The 20,645-nt window shown below is 41.4% G+C and overlaps 1 protein-coding gene across 1 annotated transcript; it reads right to left on the reverse strand.

The window, feature by feature from the left end:
- Positions 1–1,105: 1,105 nt before the first annotated feature.
- On the reverse strand, positions 1,106–19,272 carry P4HTM (prolyl 4-hydroxylase, transmembrane). Its single transcript, XM_070738092.1, has 9 exons — positions 18,883–19,272; positions 16,848–16,929; positions 11,592–11,782; positions 10,999–11,095; positions 8,419–8,581; positions 3,960–4,145; positions 3,769–3,859; positions 3,035–3,158; positions 1,106–2,869 (listed from the first exon to the last, which is right to left on the reverse strand). The coding sequence occupies exons 1-9, from the start codon at positions 19,195–19,197 to the stop codon at positions 2,652–2,654; spliced, it is 1,467 nt and encodes a 488-aa protein (XP_070594193.1). The 5' UTR covers positions 19,198–19,272; the 3' UTR covers positions 1,106–2,651.
- Positions 19,273–20,645: the final 1,373 nt, after the last annotated feature.

Below are 20,645 nucleotides of genomic sequence, written 5' to 3' on the forward strand. Positions count from 1 at the left end.
TATAGAAAAAACAATTACTGCCAACCTGCCTTCCATTGAGGACCTGTATTGTTTGCACGAGTCAAAAAGAGGGCGGTGAAAATATTTATTGACCCCTCATATCCTGGACATGAATTGTTTCAATCCCTCAAAACAACACTATAGAGCACTGCACACAAGACAACTAGACACAAGAATATTTTCCCCCCGAACGCCATCACTCTGCTAAACAAATAATTCCCTCAATACTGTCAAATTATTCACTGTCTGCACTACTATTAGTCTTCTCATTGTTCCCATCACCCAACTCCTCCCACAAATGACTGTATGACTGTAACTTTGTTGCTTGTATGCTTACGGTTTATATTGACTGGTTCCTAATATTTGATTGCTTATTTGCACCCAGACTATCGTTAAGTGTTGTATCTTATGATTCTTGCCAAATTTATCTTTTCTTTTATGTACACTGAGAGCATATGCACCAAAGATAAATTCCTTGTGCGTCCAATCACACTCTGCCAATAAAAAAATTTTTTTTCACACAACCGTTGCAGCATCTTTATGGTCATGTGATCAAAATTCCGATGCATGGCAATCGATTCATATTTATGATAGTTGCAGTATCCTGGGATCACCTTCTGCAACTTTCTCATAAGCAAAGCCAATGGGGAAGATGGGGCAAAGCTCACTTCACAAAGGTCTCAGCAACAGAAATGCTAGGCTCAATTGTGGTCGTAAGTCGAAGACTACCCGTTTTCAAGGCAATAAATGAGAAAGCGGGGAATGGCAGATCACCGCTTTCTACCGACACAAAGGAAACTCCTTTTGCTTACCCTACCCTCCACGCCAATCTATTTTACAGTTAGGAAAAGTGCATAAAAGGGCCATCAAGTGATCAGATGTTCAAAGAACATTTGTTAGGACAAAAGATTAAAGGTAGCCCTTGTTTAGCCATCTCAACAGGATCAGCAACTAAATGGTTAAGCAAAGCGATCACTAAGTGAAATCTCAATTGTTTGCATGATTTTACTTCAGCTTTTCATTGCTTCAACTGACCTTCAAAGGCTATAAATGAGAGGACTGGTTGTTACTTTTTCATCAAACGATTGCTAAAAGAGACTGTTGCTAGATGAGGACTGCCTATATTTTATTTGAGGGCTCTTTGTCAGAAAGGAACATTATATACTTTAGGAAGTATATTCCAGACAATGTGGTTAGGCGAGGCTGCTTATTGGACAGATTTAAAAATGGAGCTAAATTCATTTAGGATTTCGTCTACCGGATGCTCTTACCCTTGACTGCTATATCCAGTCCCACATTCAGAGACAGTATCATACTGAATGCAGAGGAGCAGAGGAAAAGTGCTAATCACTTCATGAGAAACAATATAATTAGGACTAAAGTATATGATCTGGGTATACCTTAAGCCTAATCCTGCAGAACACTTTTTTAAAGTTCATAACTGAGAATCTTGCTGGTTTCAAACTCCGTATCTAAAATATTTATCTTCTAGGAGGAATATTACTATGCCACTGGCTCAAATTAAAAAAAAAACCTAAACAGAACAAAAGGTTTTTCATAGGTAAACAACTTCTCATACACAAATAAAATGGCTGAAATAACAATTGCAGCATATACAACACAGGTTCCAATTGCACATATTAACCATTCCTTTATACTTCCCTGATAATTATTGGTATAAATATTTCCGAACAGTAATTCAGAAAAATGTCCAACCCTGAGAAAAATTACCACGATCAGCATCCACCAAACCATGTAAGGCCTCTAATACTTTTAGGCCTGCATGTTCTTTTAACAGAAATGTGCCCAAGACCCTTTTGCATAACTCTGGATTTAAGCCTGCAATCGTATACCCCTTCACTTGGGAGTTTACTTGCTTCTGAATACATACACTTTGCGCTGTCAAATGGTACTGGTTAGAATTATTCCCCCCACCCACCCACTTGCACAAAAACCCAAGTCAGATCTCTCTTCATTTTCTCCCTATTTTATCATTTTAGCCACTCATACAGGGAGGTTGGGCTGAGAGAAATTGATCCCAAATCACCCAATCAGCTTCCAAGGCAGAGGGTGACCCTGAACCATGGGTTTCCTTAGTCTTCATCCAACATCTTACTGATCTGTTACCAGACAGGCTAAGAGTGACCGTTTCACTCTCTGCAGAGCAACCTAGAATAGGCAGCAATCGTTTTATTGATGTGGGTTTTACTGGCCTTATGTAAGCCTTATCAGTTGCCTAAGAAGACCGAGAAACCGGGACAGACGGAAAGAAGGGCAGATTACAAGATTATAATTACAAAGCCAGCTAAAGGACAACTGCATCCAACGGAACAAGTCAGGATGATAAAGAACCTTGATGGTAGATTGCATATGTCACAGGGAAGATTCGTGGACAGATGCAAAATCTCCTTAAGCAAAGCCAGCCAGTAAAACAAAATATGCCCTCAGCTACTTTCTCTTCTCTCCAAATAATCCCTTTCTCCTCAGATTGCATTAGGTGCCTTGCTTCTCCTTTCCCCAATCTACCTTGACAGGCAACCCTACATTCGCTGAAGAAACATAATATTTGGGAAATGTGGGAGAATAGAAGAGCTGAAAATGGCTAGTGCAAAAAAGGTGCTTTCGAGTCAACAGAGAGGCACCTCCAAACATTACAGCTCTACGTGCACATTGCTGTAGGATTTGTCCACAGTCCACTCGCTTTGGTCCTCGTTTTCACTGTTGATGTATCGAGCCATTTCCTCCTGGAACTGCAGCTGTCGCCTCTTATTGGGATCGACATTAATCCAATTGTTGGCAATCCACTTGGTTCCTTCAGTGACCAAACAGCCTCCGTGCAAGGAGTATTCATCAACATCACCAACCCAGCCTGCAGGGAAACAAGATTCCAGGGATCAGCTCCACACAAATGCGGCTCAATCTTTTCTGCAGTTCTTAAGATTTCCTAAATAGCCAACCAAGGATAAATAAAAGCTGTCACATAAACAAACAAACTACAAAGATTGTTACCTGGTTGCCTCAGGAATACACTTACCTTCCCCATCGGGCAGGTAATTATACCACAAAACAGCAGTGCCTTGCAGAGGTTTTACACGTAGATTTCCCTTATCGCAGTGCTTTCGAGTATCGCGTAGATCAATGTCATTCTGGATTAGAGACTGAAGAAAAGGGGTTCATTAGGGACTGTATAAAAGGTCTCTGCAATTATTCTCATTCCCCCTTATAGAGAGAGATCTCCATGAAAACCAGCAATAAACATCTCATGATATTTTAACTGTCCATAATATTTAATTAGCAACTAAATTAAAAAAGGTCCTGATTTATTGGCCAGCATGCTAAGCCTCTTGCTTCAGAATACTCCTAAATAAAATTTAAGTAGGTGGCATCCACTGTCCTAATTTGTGTGGTTATCCAGAGTAAACACCTCCAATATTCAGTGGAGAATCCTGGTGTCTACTAGAATTGCAAATTAAGATTAGTTTAGAGCTCTATAATTTTTTTGTGTGATTTTAGTCTGCTGTAAACTATTCTGGGACAAGACTTATGGGTAAAATAAGAGAGTTAGGGTTAGAGTAAAAAAACCCAACCCTAACTGTCTTGATTGAAAAAAGCAATAGGAGGTTGAAAACCCTTTTTTAATTTGGGAAATAATGTGAATTTTAAACATTTCCTTTCTAGGAAAAGCGGAAGAAAAATAATAAGCCAAATGAATAATTAACATTTTATAGACAAAGCCAGTACATACTGCACAGGAAAGACAAAACCTACCAACTCTTCGTAAGTCCTGTTATCTGCAATAGGAAAAGTGGTTTCGCCGCCTCCTGTCACATTATTTAGATAGAACAGTACTGTCACGTAACTGTAAGAAAGAGAACAATACTTGCTATCCTAAAAGCAATAGACAATCACTGTTACAAGATAGCCAGGAAACCCATGCTGTCTTCAGTTCCTAGGCTTACCGGCACGATGTCTCAAAGGGAGCACTTTCATTGGCAATCAGTTTGGTGTGACTACAGGCAGTTTCAGGAAATACTGGTCCACTATCCATATGAGCATGGTAATGTCCTCCCTGGTCATAGCGGACTACCTGCATTGGTTCGCTGTGCTCCACAATCTCTGGTGGCAGATGGGTCAAGTTAATTACCCTGAAGGCAGACAAGCAGAGAGGCATGCTGATGGAAAGAAAGGGTGAGCAGGTTCCCACAAATATTCCCATCAAGCCGCTGAGATTCCCCAGCCAGTATCAGACTATCAAGCATACTTAGAACATTTGTAAAGGGCTTTTTAAATAATTTCTTGAAAAGGGCCATACTGGTGGAGGCAGAGTTGTTTCAAAAACATTATGTTCAATAATTTTGGCCTTGATCATCTGCATCCATTCCCATACAAAAAAACCTTGCTTAAGACATAAATGGAACATAGAAACTCATGAAGAAATAAGGAAGCACCTAAACTATTCAGAAAAATGGGAGGGGGAGAGAGGGAAATAACACAGAGGGAGATGCATTCTAATGCAATTCTAAACACACCGGCTAAAATCTTTTTCTCTATACAGTGGTACTTCTACCTACAAACGCCTCTACTTACGAACTTTTCTAGATAAGAAATGGGTGCTCAAGATTTTTTTGCCTCTTCTTAAGAACCATTTTCCACTTATTTGTTTGTTTGTTTATTTAATTTTTATGCCGCCCTTCTCCTTAGACTCAGGGCGGCTTACAACATTTTAGCAATAGCACTTTTTAACAGAGCCAGCCTATTGCCCCCACAATCCGGGTCCTCATTTTACCCACCTCGGAAGGATGGAAGGCTGAGTCAACCTTGAGCCGGTGATGAGATTTGAACCGCTGACCTACAGATCTACAGTCAGCTTCAGTGGCCTGCAGTACAGCACTCTACCTGCTGCGCCACCCCGGCTCTATACACTTACAAACCTGAGCCTCCGAAACTGTAACTGGAAAAGATAGGGAGAAGCCTCCGTGGGGCCTCTCTGGGAATCTCCTGGGAGGAAACAGGGCCTCCACCCTCCCTTTGGTTATTTGCTTTTACATTGATTCCTATAGGAAAAATTGCTTCTTCTTACAAACTTTTCAACTTAAGAACCTGGTCACGGAACGAATTAAGTTCGTAAGTAGAGGTACCACTGTAGTCTGAAATAAAGAGGATCTGCAGTAGAGCTATAGCAAGAACATTTTCTGGCAAAGTGATTCTAACTCACCTCACAATTGTTATTTTTAAGTGAGATCAAATCACCCTGAACATATGCAGGTTTTTCTGGCATGGCATTTTAAGATTTTATTGCACTTTTTGGATATGATGCCAGTGGGGAAAATCAGGGACCCAAGGAGGATGTGAGTCAGTGAGAAGTACTACAAGTCAAGATAAATTTGTTTTTAAACACTTTACATGTATCTTCAAAAGAGCAAAGTCTAAGCCAGGAATTTCAAACCCTGGCTTGAAGGCTGAATGCCCCTGCTGAATTATTTTATGTGGCCTGTAATAAAAATTTAGGACAATGCTGGAGCCTGTTCTGCCTCATTGCCTTTTCTTGTTCAAGGACACTGCACTTTACACAATAGTCCTGAACAGATGCAGAAGGATCAATGCTGGTGATATCATCTTTTGTCATTATGCTAGTTGGTGACCAGGTGTGCACAGAACAAAAAACCAGTGTGATATGGCAGTGTTTCCCAACCTTTTTTGAGCCGCGGCACATTATTCACACTTACAAAATCCTGGGGAACATTGAGTGGGGGGGCGGCGAGCGGGGGGGGGGGTTAAAAATGTTTGGACAAAAAACCCCTCTCTTCCTTTCGCCCTATTTCTCCCCCCCTCTTTCTTTCTTTCCCTCTCTCTCCATCCCTCTTTCTTTTTTCCTTCCTCTCTTTTTTGCTCTTTCTCTCGCCCTCCTTCCCTCCCTCTTTCTCGCTTTCTCTCTCTTGCATTCTTTCTCTCTCTCTTTCTGTCTCTCTTGCTATCTCTTTTATTCTTTCTTTCTCTCTCCCTTGCTTTCTCTCTCTCTTTCTCTCTCTCGCTTTCCTTCTCTCTTTCTCTCTCTCTTCCTCTCTTTCTCTCTCAGACACACTCTTTCTCTTTCTGTCTCCCTTGCTTTCTCTCTCTCTTTCTCTCTCTCGCTTTCCTTCTCTCTTCCTCTTTCTCTCTTGCTTTCTTTCTCTCTCTCTCTTGCTTTCTCTCTTTCTCTCTCTCTTCCTCTCTCCCTATTTCTTTCTTTCTTTCTCTCTCAGACACACTCTTTCTCTTTCTGTCTCCCTTGCTTTCTCTCTCTCTTTCTCACTCTCTTGCTTTCCTTCTCTTTCTCTCTTGCTTTCTCTCTCTCTTGCTTTCTTTCTCTCTTCCCCTCTCTCTCTTTCTCTATTTTTTCTTTCTTTCTCCCTTGCTTTCTCTCTCTCTCTTGCTTTCCTTCTCTTTCTCTCTTGCTTTCTTTCTCTCTCTCTCTTCCTCTCTTTCTTGCTTTCTCTCTCTCCCTTGCTTTCTTTCTTTCTCTCTCTTTCTCTCTTGCTTTCCTTCTCTCTCTTTCTCTCTTGCTTTCTCTCTAACCCTCCTTTTTCTCTCTCTCTCTCTCGTGCACCACGCCGGCAACATAGAGAGAAAGAGAGCCGAGAGAGAGTGGAGGGCGGCTTGCCGGTCCGCGGCCCCCTGGATCAACGGCCCCGCATGGCCCCAGCGCAAACTCCGCCGTTGCCTTCGCCTCCACCTAAGAGGCAGCAGCCACATCCAATCCTTCGCCCTCCCAGGTGTCTATGGCGCTCAGCGCCCGGCCACGCACCACCTCCGCCTCCCGGTACCCCGCCCAACTTCTACCTGCAGGAACGGGTGGTGGGGCGCCACGAAGGGCGGCAGTTGGAGGCCACCACGGCACCGTTGTCATCAAGGCGCAAAGCCACGCAGTCTCAGATCGCTCGCTTCTCTGGCCAGCAAGCTGGCTGCCTGGGAAAGCGGCGCGCTTTTTAAACGCCCGCTTTTCAAACGCGGCGCTTTCCCGGGCAGCCGACTTTGCTGGCCGGAGAAGGGAGCGATTCAGGACTGCGTGGCTTTGCGCCACTTCAAAAATTTATGTGGGGGGGTTCCTAATGACTGTGCGGGCGCACGCCCACGCAGCTTAGAAGCAACAGTGGCCGGCACCCTCCCACCGAGCCCCAAAAGCTCACTTCCCGTCACCGCCAGGGAAGCTCCAGCCAGGCCGGGCTCACGGCACACCTGATCATGTCCCGTGGCACACTAGTGTGCCGTGGCACACTGGTTGGGAAACACTGTGATAGGGGACCATAAATAGGGTGGAGATTACATCCACAAATATAATGCATATGAGATGAGCAGTTATACAAATTTGATCAATCAATAAAATATCGATTTCGAGTTTTTGTTTTTACTTTTATTAACTTTCAATAAAATCAAGTATTTTATATTATTATAAATTATTGTAAGTTTTGCATTCATTTAGTCATGAATTTTAATAACATTAATATTTAATATTTGTTGCATTTTTGCAGACGCGTAAATGCATCACATTACTTTCCACATTTTACGTGGTCTAATATTCATTTGAGTTTGAGACACCTGGTGTAATGTAAAGATATTAGATTTAAATGAAAATATCAAAATAATCTGAAACTTGTTTAATTCAAGAATTAATAAAACTGAGCAAAAGAGCTATAAACACTAATCAGTCTCTTTCTCTGTTTCACCTGAATAAGTATGGGTCACTCTTTCTTTCCAAAGCTTTCTTTTTTTTAAAACTCAAATATTCAAAACAAAGATAAAAGAAATGTAAAAGAAAAAAATAAAAGTATCAAAACACAGGAAGATTTGTATGGGTGTGAGTGTGAGTCTTCGGAGAAGGGCGGTATACAAATCTAATAAATAAATGAATGAAAGAATGAATGAATGAATGAATAAATAAATAAATAAATTTCACTATTTATGCAATAAATAGAAATATACACATCCTATATAACCATATTCACCATGGTTATTCAGAAAAGGTATTTTAAGTAGTAAAATGTATTAGGAAAAATCTGTTTATAAACATAGTGACCAGACTTAATTAAAAACAAACCTCAGGTTTTAAGCAAGTACAATTTCTCATATTTTATATATCACTAACCAACAAAATGCCATTTAGATTTCTAGTGCATTACAATAATACATTTGGCACTTACCCTGTTTTCCCCAAAATAAGACATCCCCTGATAATAAGCCCAATTGGGCTATTGAGTGCATGGCAATAAGGCCAAGTGCTTATTTCAGGGTTCAAAAAAATATATAAGACAGGGTCTTACTTTTGTGGAAACACAGTAATGAAAGTAGCTGCATTAAGTGCATTGATACATTTTGGCCAAACTGATCAGCAAACCAACAGCAAGGCTAATTGGTAAACATTGCTGAGTGAGATAAATTTACCTTTGCCGTATGGAGCGCATGATCTGATGTGCCCCCTCACCTTGGTACAGCCAGGTATGTTGACTGTTCCGGACCAGATCGCTCATTTTCACTTTTCGGCTACCCATGTACTTGTGGAAGTCTCGAATGTTCAATTGTTTAAATTCTTCCAAACTCAGAACACCTGAGTAAAATGAAGGAAAAGAACATATATGCCCATGTCAGGCCAGAGACTGATCAGTGTAAAAATGCAGTCAGGAGGTATGCCACATCAGAACCACAGGAATCAAACATTCTCTGGTGATCCCAATGAGTTTTACTTTAACTGGTAGCTCTAACATAGATGGGGGGAGGGGGAGGACTATTAAATAGTAGGAATATTTACCCAAATAAAATTAATAAAAGGAACTATTTTAGCAAACTCAGCTGTGGGGTGGGACAGCAGAAATTAAAAGGAGATAATGCAAGTAAAAATCCAAAACTTAAAGTATCAGAGAGAATTATTATTTTCTGCCTTGGCTGTCAGTGCCTATAGCTAGATATATCATTTGGGGTTGAAGTGTTTAAAAAATAAAGTTGGTGATTGTCTGATTGGCCATAACATTAAATATACCACATTTTTGAGTATAAGACGCACCTTAGTTTTGGGGGAGGAAAACAAGGGGGGGAAATTCTGCCTCTGCCTCCCAGCAATTTGCCTGCCAGGAAAATAGCAAACAGTAACATATGATATACACTGTTTACTGTGAATTTCTGCACATGTATACCTCACCCATAGAAATAGCAAAGAATTGGAGAAATATGATATTATGGCAGTATATTAATGCCAGAAAGTTTTCTTAAATGTAGTCACACTAACTCCCCCCAATTATTTAAATAGATCTATTCGAAACATGACTAAGTCAAGGTTTAACTCAGCTGCCTTATCTTAATACTAAACGGGACACTGTTACATTTCAGATTACAGTGTTCCCTCAATTTTCGCGGGGGATGCGTTCTGAGACCGCCCGCGAAAGTCGAATTTCCGCGAAGTAGAGATGCAGAAGTAAATACACTATTTTTGGCTATGAACAGTATCACAAGCCTTCCCTTAACACTTTAAACCCCTAAACTGCAATTTCTCATTCCCTTAGCAACCATTTAGATTATTACTCACCATGTTTATTTATTAAAGTTTATTAAAAAAATATTTATTAAAGGCGGACGAAAGTTTGGCGATGACGTATGACGTCATCGGGCGGGAAAAACTGTGGTATAGGGAAAAAAACGCAAAGTATTTTTTAATTAATATTTTTGAAAAACCGTGGTATAGCCATTTCCTGAAGTTTGAATCCGCGAAAATCGAGGGACCACTGTATACTTTTACAGATCCTTAAAATTGATGTGGATTTCTGGAAGTACAGTCATACCTCGTCTTACGAACCTAATTGGTTCCAGGGGGAGGTTCGTAAGACGAAACATTGTTTCCCATAGGAAACAATGTAAAGTCAATTAATCCGTGCAACTAAAAAAAAAACCGGCAAAAAAACCACTGCCGCCCAGCTGTGACCTTTTAAAACAGCCGCGCGGCTTCCCAGCCGTCTCCTGAACCCGAACGCCAAACCCAAACTTCCGCGCTTGGTGTTCGGAGGCTGCTGGAAAGCCGCGCGGCTGTTTTAAAAGGTGACAGCCGGGCTGGGGGGCTTTCCAGCAGCCTCCGAACGCCAAACGCGGAAGTTTGGGTTTGGCGTTCAGCTTCGGGAGACGGCTGGGAAGCCGCGCGGCTGTTTTAAAAGGTGACAGCCGGGCTGGGGGGCTTCCCAGCAGCCCCCGAACGCCAAACCCGGAAGTTCGGATTTGGCGTTCGTAACACGAAAAAAGTTCGTAAGAAGAGGCAAATTTTTTCTGAACCCCGGGTTCGTATCTTGAGTTGTTCGTAAGATGAGGGGTTCGTATCTTGAGGTACCACTGTATACCTCTGCTATTTAAAAAAAGATACAAAACCACTGGGACTCTTCAGATTAAGTATTTATTTTTAAAAGCTTCTTCATTTTGTTGTCTAGAAAATAATAAAGCAGTTTAAAAAAAATAAATCTAATAATTTGAACATTTTACAGACATTTATAGTTATTGACTTACCTCCTTTGCATCCAGTTCAGCAGGAAATAAAAATCTGCAATTTGCCTCCTTGCAGCTAGTTTCAGTTTCAGTTTAGCAGTGGCCCCAGCTGAGGATCGGGAAGCTGATAATGAGTTGTTTGGCTCAACAGGCTCTGTTCTGTTTGCTTCAAGGAGGTAAATTGCTGGGAGGCAGAGGCCATAGGGAGGCGGTGGATGGGTGAATAGGGCTACAGTGTATAAGACACACCCAAACTTCCACACTCTTTTGGGGGGTAAAAAGATCTGTCTTATACTCCGAAAAATACAGTAAGTTGATTCATATTCACTGAATCACTTGTTAATTGTTAAAACTTTGGTTGTTTTTGTTAACTCCTGATTTGATCCTAATATTAATACTAAATTATGATATGACTTATATTTGTTCCAATCTAACATGAGAGAATAATAGGGAAGGGAACAATGCTACACAGTACATTAAAAGGCAGTATCCATTCTGTCTTACCATTGCCATCTGGGTCTGCCTTGACTGCCGCATACATCTCCCGGATGCTTTCAGGTGTCATCCACCTACCATTTCCTAGGCGGGTATGTGTCAGCACCTGCAATTGGAACACAGTGCACACCGATGACCGGACTTTTAAAGATGAGTTATGTATATAATCAAGAAGCATTAGCAGAATCCACTCATTCAAAATTTAAATGGTAAATGCTATTAACAGATCATCGGGGAAGAACCCATGAAGCACCCATATTTCTGGTTTTGCACTGGATCTCAGGATATTCTAAAGATCATGATTTTTTTAGAGAGGAACAAAATTTCCTCTAGGTATTTGTATTATTTGGAGATTTGTCTTATATATTTTTCAATGACATGACATGCAGAATTGTACCAGGATGTTAAAACACAATTAAAAATAGCTAAGGCCTCATACTTCAAAATGCTCAATAGTCACACACTATGACTTCATTCAGATACAATACTAAATCACTGTTTTCCATTACAAATGCAAATCCCAGGATCTTATGCCCAGGGTTATACCTGAGTGAGGTTGATATTTTTTTGCAGTTAATAGCCAATCATTCCATTCTGAATACCTCCTTAAGTTGCAGCTGTCCATCCTGGTTATGATCTAGCAGATTGAAGATATCCATCTGGCTGATATCTATCATTTCCATAGCTTCTTCGTAATCTTCTGTGGGCAAAATCTGGCTTTTCTGCAGACCTTTCAGCTGAGCCAAATGTATAATTAATTTACATTCATCTTCACTCAGGAAATCTGGGATTTCTAACATGGGAGAAAGGCAGAATAAAATGATTTTCCCATCCAAAGATTAACATTCAAAAATCCAAAGCTGCTCAAATGCAAATTTTGATGTTTAAGGTGATTTATGAAGGCAGGAAATAGTTGGGATCCAAATGTTCCACAATTAATATCTCTGTTCATTTCCCAAAGTTTGCAATCCTAAAAGTTTACCTAAATATTTGTAAACAAATCAGGAAAACAGATCACACTAAACCATAAACTATGATTTATGATATAAAAATTTAGACTCAGCTTTTCATTTGAGCCAGCAGAGGTCAGAAACTATTACCTGCTTCATAAGAAATAAAAATAGCAATGAGTACAATTGAAGAAAGCACACTTCTCTTAGAGGACCATTGTCCTTTACTTTCCTGCCATCTATTGATTAAATATATTTGGAATGAGGAAAACAACAAGCAATCATTTTAAAGGCTTTTACTGAACTGCAGTGAGAGGGCAATGTTTTCAATAAACGCCAGGGATAAAACTCACAGGAATTAATTTCATGCCAAAATAAGATTATACCATTATCCACAATTAATTTTCTACTTCATACTTAAAATAGAAATCCTGCAAATTCCATCCTGTAAGCAAATAAAACTTTCCGAGTTTTACAGCTAAACTCTGCTAACTAGTTCACAAAGGTCTGACAATCAGAACTCCAACACTTCTTTAACAATTGATCCAGCTAACAAATGTCTCTAATATTTTCCCCCCTAAACAAAGAGAGAGCAGTGGTTTTCTTTCTTTCTTTCTTTCTTTCTTTCTTTCTTTCTTTCTTAAAAAAGATTAATCTCTAGGCAGGCAAACAATACAATGACTCACTCAGAGCTCTTAAGAAATTCAGATGGGCATCATTCAAGATAATTTCAACACTTGTTAAATTTAGATCTACTTGTATAGCAAGATTGCCAATAATCTTCATCAGGAAATCGTCTAGAATTATCTAAGGGACAGTAGAATTTAATTCAGTTTATTTCACTGAGGAGTACATTCAAGGAATGAATGAAAACTGCCTGTCTCCAACATCTGAGCAGATGCAGGCCTGTTTTATTTCAATTGCCAGGGTCTCTGGAAGGGCCTTCTTTACTGCATTGTGGAAGCCCCTGACCTCAGAGGTGACGGAAGCCCCCAATCTCTTGTTCTTCCACAAAGAGGTCAACACTTGTCTCTGCAGTCAGCATGGGGGGCAGAGAGGCTCACAGAACCATGGGGCTGGCTGGCTCCACGACAACTCCTCCTTCCCCCCAGCCTGTATTAATAACTGTTTACATTCCATCTTGGGATTCTTTTTTTACCTTTTGTAATTTTATAAGGTTGCTTTTATAATTTTAAAACTTTTTAATCTTTAATGATAATTTTATTGATTATATTGTACAGAACTCAGACCCCTTTTCTGAGAGATGGACAGTTAAGAAATAAAAAATACAGTGGTACCTCAAGATACGAACCCCTCGTCTTACGAACAACTCGTGATACGAACCCGGGGTTCAGAAAAATTTTGCCTCTTCTTACGAACTTTTTTCGAGTTACGAACCGGCGTTCGGAGACTGCTGGGAAGCCGCGCGGCTGTTTTAAAAGGTGACAGCCGGGCGGCGGAGCTTCCCAGAAGCCTCCCGAACGCCGGTTCGTAACTCGAACAAAGTTCGTAAGAAGAGGCAAAATTTTTCTGAACCCCGGGTTCGGTTTGGGAGGTTGCTGGGAAGCCCCCCAGGCCGGCTGTCACCTTTTAAAACAGCCGTGCGGCTTCCCAGCAATCGCCGAAAGCCGTTTTTTTGCGGGGGGTTTTTTGGTTGCACGGATTAATTGACTTTACATTGTTTCCTATGGGAAACAATGTTTCGTCTTACGAACCTTTCGTCTTACGAACCTCCTCCTTGCACCAATTAAGTTCGTATCATGAGGTATTACTGTATACATATGGTAGATATTCATGGGTTACAGTATTTGCAAATTTTGGACACTCTAGATAGTATTCCACACTACAGAATCTCTTCCATATTCCTAAACTACTCAGTTGTGAAATCAGAAATCTACAAACTGTTGCATGGCAATGGAATCATGACAAATGTTGGCTCTAAACTACTCTCTTTTTCCTTGGCAACATCTACTTCTCAAGCTTCTATCTTTAATTAGTTTTGTTTTGCTCAAATATTACTTTGCCATTTACATGAAGAGACTCACATACTGTAAGTAAAAGGAAATCTTTCTGAAATTCATAAATTATAAATAATTTGTATTTAGAATCCAATGCCAACAATGCTTTTAAAAAGTTATTGAAATGGAAAATATAACGAGGAACTAAGCATTTATTTTAAAATAAATGCTTAGTTCCTCGTTATATTTTCCATTTCAATAAATCCTGAGGAAATGAATTTAGCAATATGTAGAGATGTTAAAAAATTAGTAACTAAGATGTTGAGCTTGACAATCATAAGGTCGGCTCCACAGCTCAGCAGTTTGAATCCTTAGCGCCACGTAACAGGGTGAGTTCCCGTTACTTTGTCCCAGCTTCTGCTAACCTAGCAGTTCGAAAGCATGTAAAAAATGCAAGTAGAAAAATAGGGACCACATGACCATGTCATGGAGACATCTTTGGACAGCGCTTGTTCTTTGGCTTAGAAACGGAGAGGAGTACTGCCCCCTAGAGCCGGAAACGACTGGCACGCATATGCAGGGGAACCTTTACCTTTAGAGATGTTAAAATAAATGGAGGAAACAGTAAAAACATCAGCTACTTATTTAAAAAGATGTGGCTGATGCCTACTGGGAAAAAAAATACCCTGCAGATTTTCAAAGTAGCATAAAACTGTTGTGATGGAAAACTTTAAATATTCAGCTAAAATTGGGAAAACTTATAAATTACCTAAATGGACCCTTTCCATTGTATGATTTATTGATGTTATAGCATTCCTATGCCAATGTAAAGTAATGAGAGCTTTTGCATATTAAAAGATCTTGTAACTCACTTTTGTGGAAGTAACCTTAGACAAAATTAGGGAAATCATGTTTTAGAAATATTTGGAAAATAATTATTTAAAAAAGACTTTAACTGTGCATGAGAGTCTAGATGCAAAGTTGCCTAGGACAATGTTTAATTTCTAGTAAACTATCAAACTCTGAGTGGGAAGACGTACCAATTGTATAGGTTTTTTTCAAAATATCTTGTGTATGAGAGAAAGAAGAAAGGAACGTATCAGGTCCTTCTGGGAGCTCGCAATCCAGACAGCAAGTTTTTCAAAGATTCAGATTACATATTGCAAGAAGCAAGGGGCTATGTTGGGGAATCTTAGAAACTGGCTGTATAACAATATCTTAGTCCTCAGTTATCAGTGAGTATGTTGAAGCAACACCTCTTTTAATCTTTTTTTTAATGGAATCTTTAACAGTAACCTCCGAGACCGCCTCCTGCCGCACGAATCCCAGCGACCGATTAGGTCCCACAGAGTGGGCCTTCTCCGGGTCCCGTCAACTAAACAATGTCGGGTAGCAGGCCCCAGGGGAAGAGCCTTCTCTGTGGCGGCCCCGGCCCTCTGGAACCAACTCCCCCCGGAGATTAGAACTGCCCCTACTCTCCCTGCCTTCTGTAAAGTTCTTAAAACCCACCTTTGCCGTCAGGCATGGGGGCACTGAAACATCTCCCCCGGGCAGGTATAATTTATGTATGGTATGCTTGTGTGTGTGTTTGTTAGTATATTGGGGTTCTCTTTTAAACTTTTTTAAATATTTAAATTATTTGGATTTGTTACGATTTGTTTATGCCTTGTTGTGAGCCGCCCCGAGTCCGCGGAGAGGGGCGGCATACAAATCTAAATAATAAATAAATAAAATAATAATAAATAAGTAAGGATGCTAATCACAAAATATTACAAAGTACCAGTTTGTTGGGTTTTGCAATAATTTCCAAAACATTAGTAGGATCAATTAATTCTACCATAGGATATAAATGATGGCAAAATTAAATTTGTCCATTAGAAAGAGAAAAGTAATCTAACTGCATTCAAAGATTATTTTAACATATTCCTATTGGCTATCAGAAATTATATTTGCCACCAACTTCATCTAGATTACAGTGGTACCTCTACTTAAGAACGCCTCTATTTAAGAAAGTGTTCAAGATTGTTTTTGCCTCTTCTTAAGAACCATTTTCTACTTAAAAACCCGAGCCCGGAAAAATTTCCCAGGAAATTTGAGAGCGGCACGAAGGCCTGGTCAGTTTTCTGCCATTCCCTCTTTAATCCCAGCCATCTTGGGCTTTTCTGGGCTGCCAGAGGAGCCTTTTGGTGGTACTTAAGGAGGCTTTGGCAATCTAGAGCAAATGGAGCATTTTCCTTTCTCTGGGTGCTTGGAGAGGGAATAAACCTCTGCCAGCGCCCAGAGAAAAGAAACACTCCCTTCACTCAAGTGTCCTCCTCCTCTTCTTCCCCCTCCTCCTCCCACCCAAATTCCAAGCTTTTATTTCTTTCCTAATGAGTTTCCACGCATTATTTGCTTTTACATTAATTCCTATGGGAAAAATTGCTTTTACTTACAAACTTTTCTACTTAAGAACCTGGTCACGGAACGAATTAAGTTCTTAAGTAGAGGTACCACTGTATATTGGTTCCAGTTCCTTTACTAAAACCATTTGTGAGGTACTGTTTTAATTGAATAAAACAATGATCTACAATTGGTGTAACTGGATTAGAACTCAAGAAAAATGGATCATTTTTTCTTTCATTTCTTTCTTATTGATAGGGAATAAGTAATGAAACACCGTCCCCTGTCCCCCCCAATATTCCAATTTGTATGAGAAGGTTGCCAATTGCTTTTAACCTTCTTTTACCCATAAAAAAATTAAAACATTACAGAAATCTTTGTCTCTGTCTTCAGAGATTTGATGGAAAAAGCTGGCAGGTGACATTTGAAACACAAGCTGGAGGTTGCTGCAGTACAAAGAAGCTGGGAAATAAAAACATATACAGTACATATGTTTTTTACATTAAATTGCTCATAGAACTTGGAATAGGATGTAGATATATATTTTTAAATAGTCTCTATTTCTTACCAAAAAGAAGTGGTTTCAAGCTGAGAGTTTTCATAACATGGATTTTGTTAGGAACCAGTTGCAACTTCTGTTTATGTCCCACCTTTAAAAGATAGTAAAGTAATGAATTAATTAATTGGTTTATATCTATATGCAGAATTATGTCACACACGTTAAAAAGAATTATGGTTGTTGTGATTTGGTAAAAAACTTTCACTTACACATCAAAAAACTGTAAGCTTTCCAGACAGGACACAGTTACGAGGACGGCTAGATAGGTTGGGAATGGGGGGCACTGTTTTGCAGTGGCTCTCCTCCTACCTCTCTGGACGATCGTAGTTGGTGTTAGTGGGGGGGTCAGAGGTCAACCTTGAGGTTTCTACCTTGTGGGGTGCCTCAAGGGTCAGTCCTCTCCCCCCGGCTATTTAATATCTACATGAAACCGCTGGGTGAGATCATCCAAGGGCATGGAGTGAGGTGCCATCAGTACGCGGATGACACCCAGTTGTACATCTCCACCCCATGTCCAGTCGGTGAAGCAGTGGAAGTGATGTGCCGGTGCCTGGAGGCTGTTAGGGTCTGGATGGGTGTCAACAGGCTCAAACTCAACCCTGACAAGATGGAGTGGTTGTGGGTTTTGCCTCCCAAGGATAATTCCATTTATCCATCCATTACCCTGAGGGGGGGATTATTGATCCCCTCAGAGAGGGTCCGCAACTTGGGCATTCTCCTTGATCCACAGCTAACATTAGAACATCATCTTTCGGCTGTGGCGAGGAGGGCGTTAGCCCAGGTTCGCATAGTGCACCAGTTGCGGCCCTATTTGGACAGAAAGTCATTGCTCACAGTCCCTCATGCCCTCATCACCTCGAGATTCGACTACTGCAACACTCTCTACATGGGACTACCTTTGAAGAGTGTTCAGAAACTTCAGATCGTGCAGAATGTGGCCACGTGAGCTATCATCGGCCTCCCCAGGTATGCCTATGTCTCGTCAACACTCCGTGGCTTGCACTGGAGGCTGATCACTTTCCGGTCACAATTCAAAGTATTGCTAATGACCTATAAAGCCCTACATGGCATCGGACCAGAATATCTCCGGGGCCGCCTTCTGCCACACGAATCCCAGCGGCCGATTAGGTCCCAGAGTTGGCCTTCTCCGGGTCCTGTTGACTAAACAATGTTGTCTGGCGGGACGTAGGGGAAGAGCTTTCTCTGTGGCGGCCCCGGCCCTCTGGAATCAGCTCCCCCCAGAGATTCGAATTGCCCCCACCCTCCTCGCCTTCCGCAAGATATTGAAGACCCATTTATGTCACCAGTCATGGAGGACTAATTCCCTCCCCCTCCTTTCTGACTGTAGCCTTTGAGAGTGGTATGACTGTGTAGTATTGATTGTTTTTAATATTAATGGGTTTTAATTCTAGTTTTTATTAATATTGGATTTGTATTACTGTTCATTGTGTTATTATTGTTGTGAGCCGTCCCGAGTCCTGGGAGAGGGGCGGCATTCAAATCTAATATATTATTATTATTATTATTATTATTATTATTATTATTATTATTATACATTTAATTAAACTGTAAAAAGATACACAAACACAGACATGCCTAAATATAAATATACTGCTCAAAAAATAAAGGGAACACTCAAATAGCACATCCTAGATCTGAATGAATGAAATATTCTCATTGAATAACCTTCCATCCTTCCCAGGTGTGTAAAATGAGGACCCAGATTGTTGGGGGCAATATGCTGACTCTGTAAACCGCTTAGAGAGGGCTGTAAAAACACTGTAAAGCGGTATATAAGTCTAAGGCAGTGTTTCCCAACCTTGGCAACTTGAAGATATCTGGACTTCAACTCCCAGAATTCCCCAGCCAGCATGCTGGCTGGGGAATTCTGGGAGTTGAAGTCCAGATATCTTCAAGTTGCCAAGGTTGGGAAGCACTGGTCTAAGGGATACTGCTATTGCTAAAAGGAGTCCCTGCAAAATCAGCCACGACCCCCCTCTCCACCACCACCCTTCGTCGTCCCCCCCTGAAGGCCAGCGCTTGCCTTAATGCCCTGCAGGCGAGACAGAGCCTGAGGGTCCAAGTTGCTTGCAAAAACGGGCAGGACGGGGGGCGCCTCCTGGACGGGGCCAGGGGCCTCTTTCCTCGGCTCCGCTTCCCCGCCATCGTCGGAGCTGATGTGCACGAAGAGCAGCAAGCCCAGCACGTTGATCACGTAGAGATGCGCGAACACCATCAGCACGACGAAGTAGGGCCGGGAGCAAACGGCTCGTCGCCCCACGGGAGGGCCCGGCAAGAGAGGTTCGTCGTCCGGCTCGGCCGTCGCCGCCGCCACCGCTGCCCCTGCAGCCGCAGCCATCCTAGGCCGAGGCTCGGTGAAGCGTTACCACGGCAACCGGGCGCGAGCGCGGCTGGGGAAACTCTCCTCCCGAGCATCACGCGAACGGCGTGAAGTCACCGCGCATGAGAAGCGAGAGGGGGCTTGCAGGCCTTCTGGCCCGAATTGAATGAGAAGCGGCCTGAGCCGCGGTGCGAATTGAACTCGGACAGGGAGGCAGTCGTATCGTTTAGGCTCAGATTTTATCCCATTAGAAAGAGCCATTTTTAGCGCCGATAACTCGACTGCGGCTCTCGTTCCCTCATTACCCGTAGCACAGGAAGCCATTTTTGAATAGGGCGTCGTCGGTTTCATGCTCTGAATCTGGAACCATTTTTAGTAAGGGCAAAACGCCTGCGGCCTTAGCTTTGCTTTTCTTAAACCAGGGGTTCTCAAACTTGGCAACTTTAAGACTTGCGGACTCCAACTATGCTGGCTGGAGAATTCTGGAAGTTAAAGTCCACAAGTTGCCAAGTTCGAAGGCCTCTGGTTTAAACTAAAGCAAACGTCTGACAAAAAAAAAGCAAAAACGGTCCTTAATCTAAGCTCTAGTGTGCTTTTAAGTTTGTTTATCACAAAATGTCAGAATGGTAATTTTAAAACTCAGTCTGTGATTACAATATCTGGACTGGCAGAATATTTAAATATTTAATCTGGACTGGCAGAATATTTACGTTACCACCTTTTACGTTACGTGATTTTTTTTCTTGCTAGTTGGCTACCATGCTGCTGACTGTAACATTACATTTTTATTCTGCCTTTCAGTTGAGTTTTGCCCCATATTACGATCTGTCTTGCCACAATTAAGTTAGCAGTACAGTTAAGTTCGTAATGCAATTGTTAAATGAATTAGTTGTCCCCAATGACTTTTGTTGAGTTACAAAACATGACTGGGATGCTGTAGTTGTCATAAATACATGCTGGTTGCCAAGCATCCAAAGTTTGATCACATGGCCAGGTTTCAATAGTCATAAGTGTGGAAAACAGAAGTTACTTTTTGCAATGACTTGAACGGTTGTTAAATGAATGGTTGCAAGTTGAAGGCTACCTGTATTCCTTTCTCATTTCCCCCAGAACCACCCTCTGTATGATGAGTTGGCCAGAGTGAATGACTGGCCCAAAGTCACCCAGCTGGTTATGCTTAATGTCACATTTAAACCCAGTTTTTATATTATCTTTTAGCAAAAATGGGGAAAAGATTGGAAAGGTGGTAAACCAGCTTCCCCAGGGACAGTACGGGCCACTTTTCCAGGGCAGGGATGTGCAATATCATGGTTTATACCTAACTAGGAAGTCATCTATCTACCAGTTGATCTGTTTTCTAACCTGTACCAGTATAAGTGATGCTATCCAGCTCACCTGTGCTTCATTTCGTTGTGGATCGTTCCCTTCCTTCCTGCTCCAACTGGCTAAAGTGCATTATGGCAGGA

The sequence above is a fragment of the Erythrolamprus reginae genome, chromosome 2, assembly GCF_031021105.1.
Source record: "Erythrolamprus reginae isolate rEryReg1 chromosome 2, rEryReg1.hap1, whole genome shotgun sequence".
Lineage (NCBI taxonomy): Eukaryota > Metazoa > Chordata > Lepidosauria > Squamata > Dipsadidae > Erythrolamprus > Erythrolamprus reginae.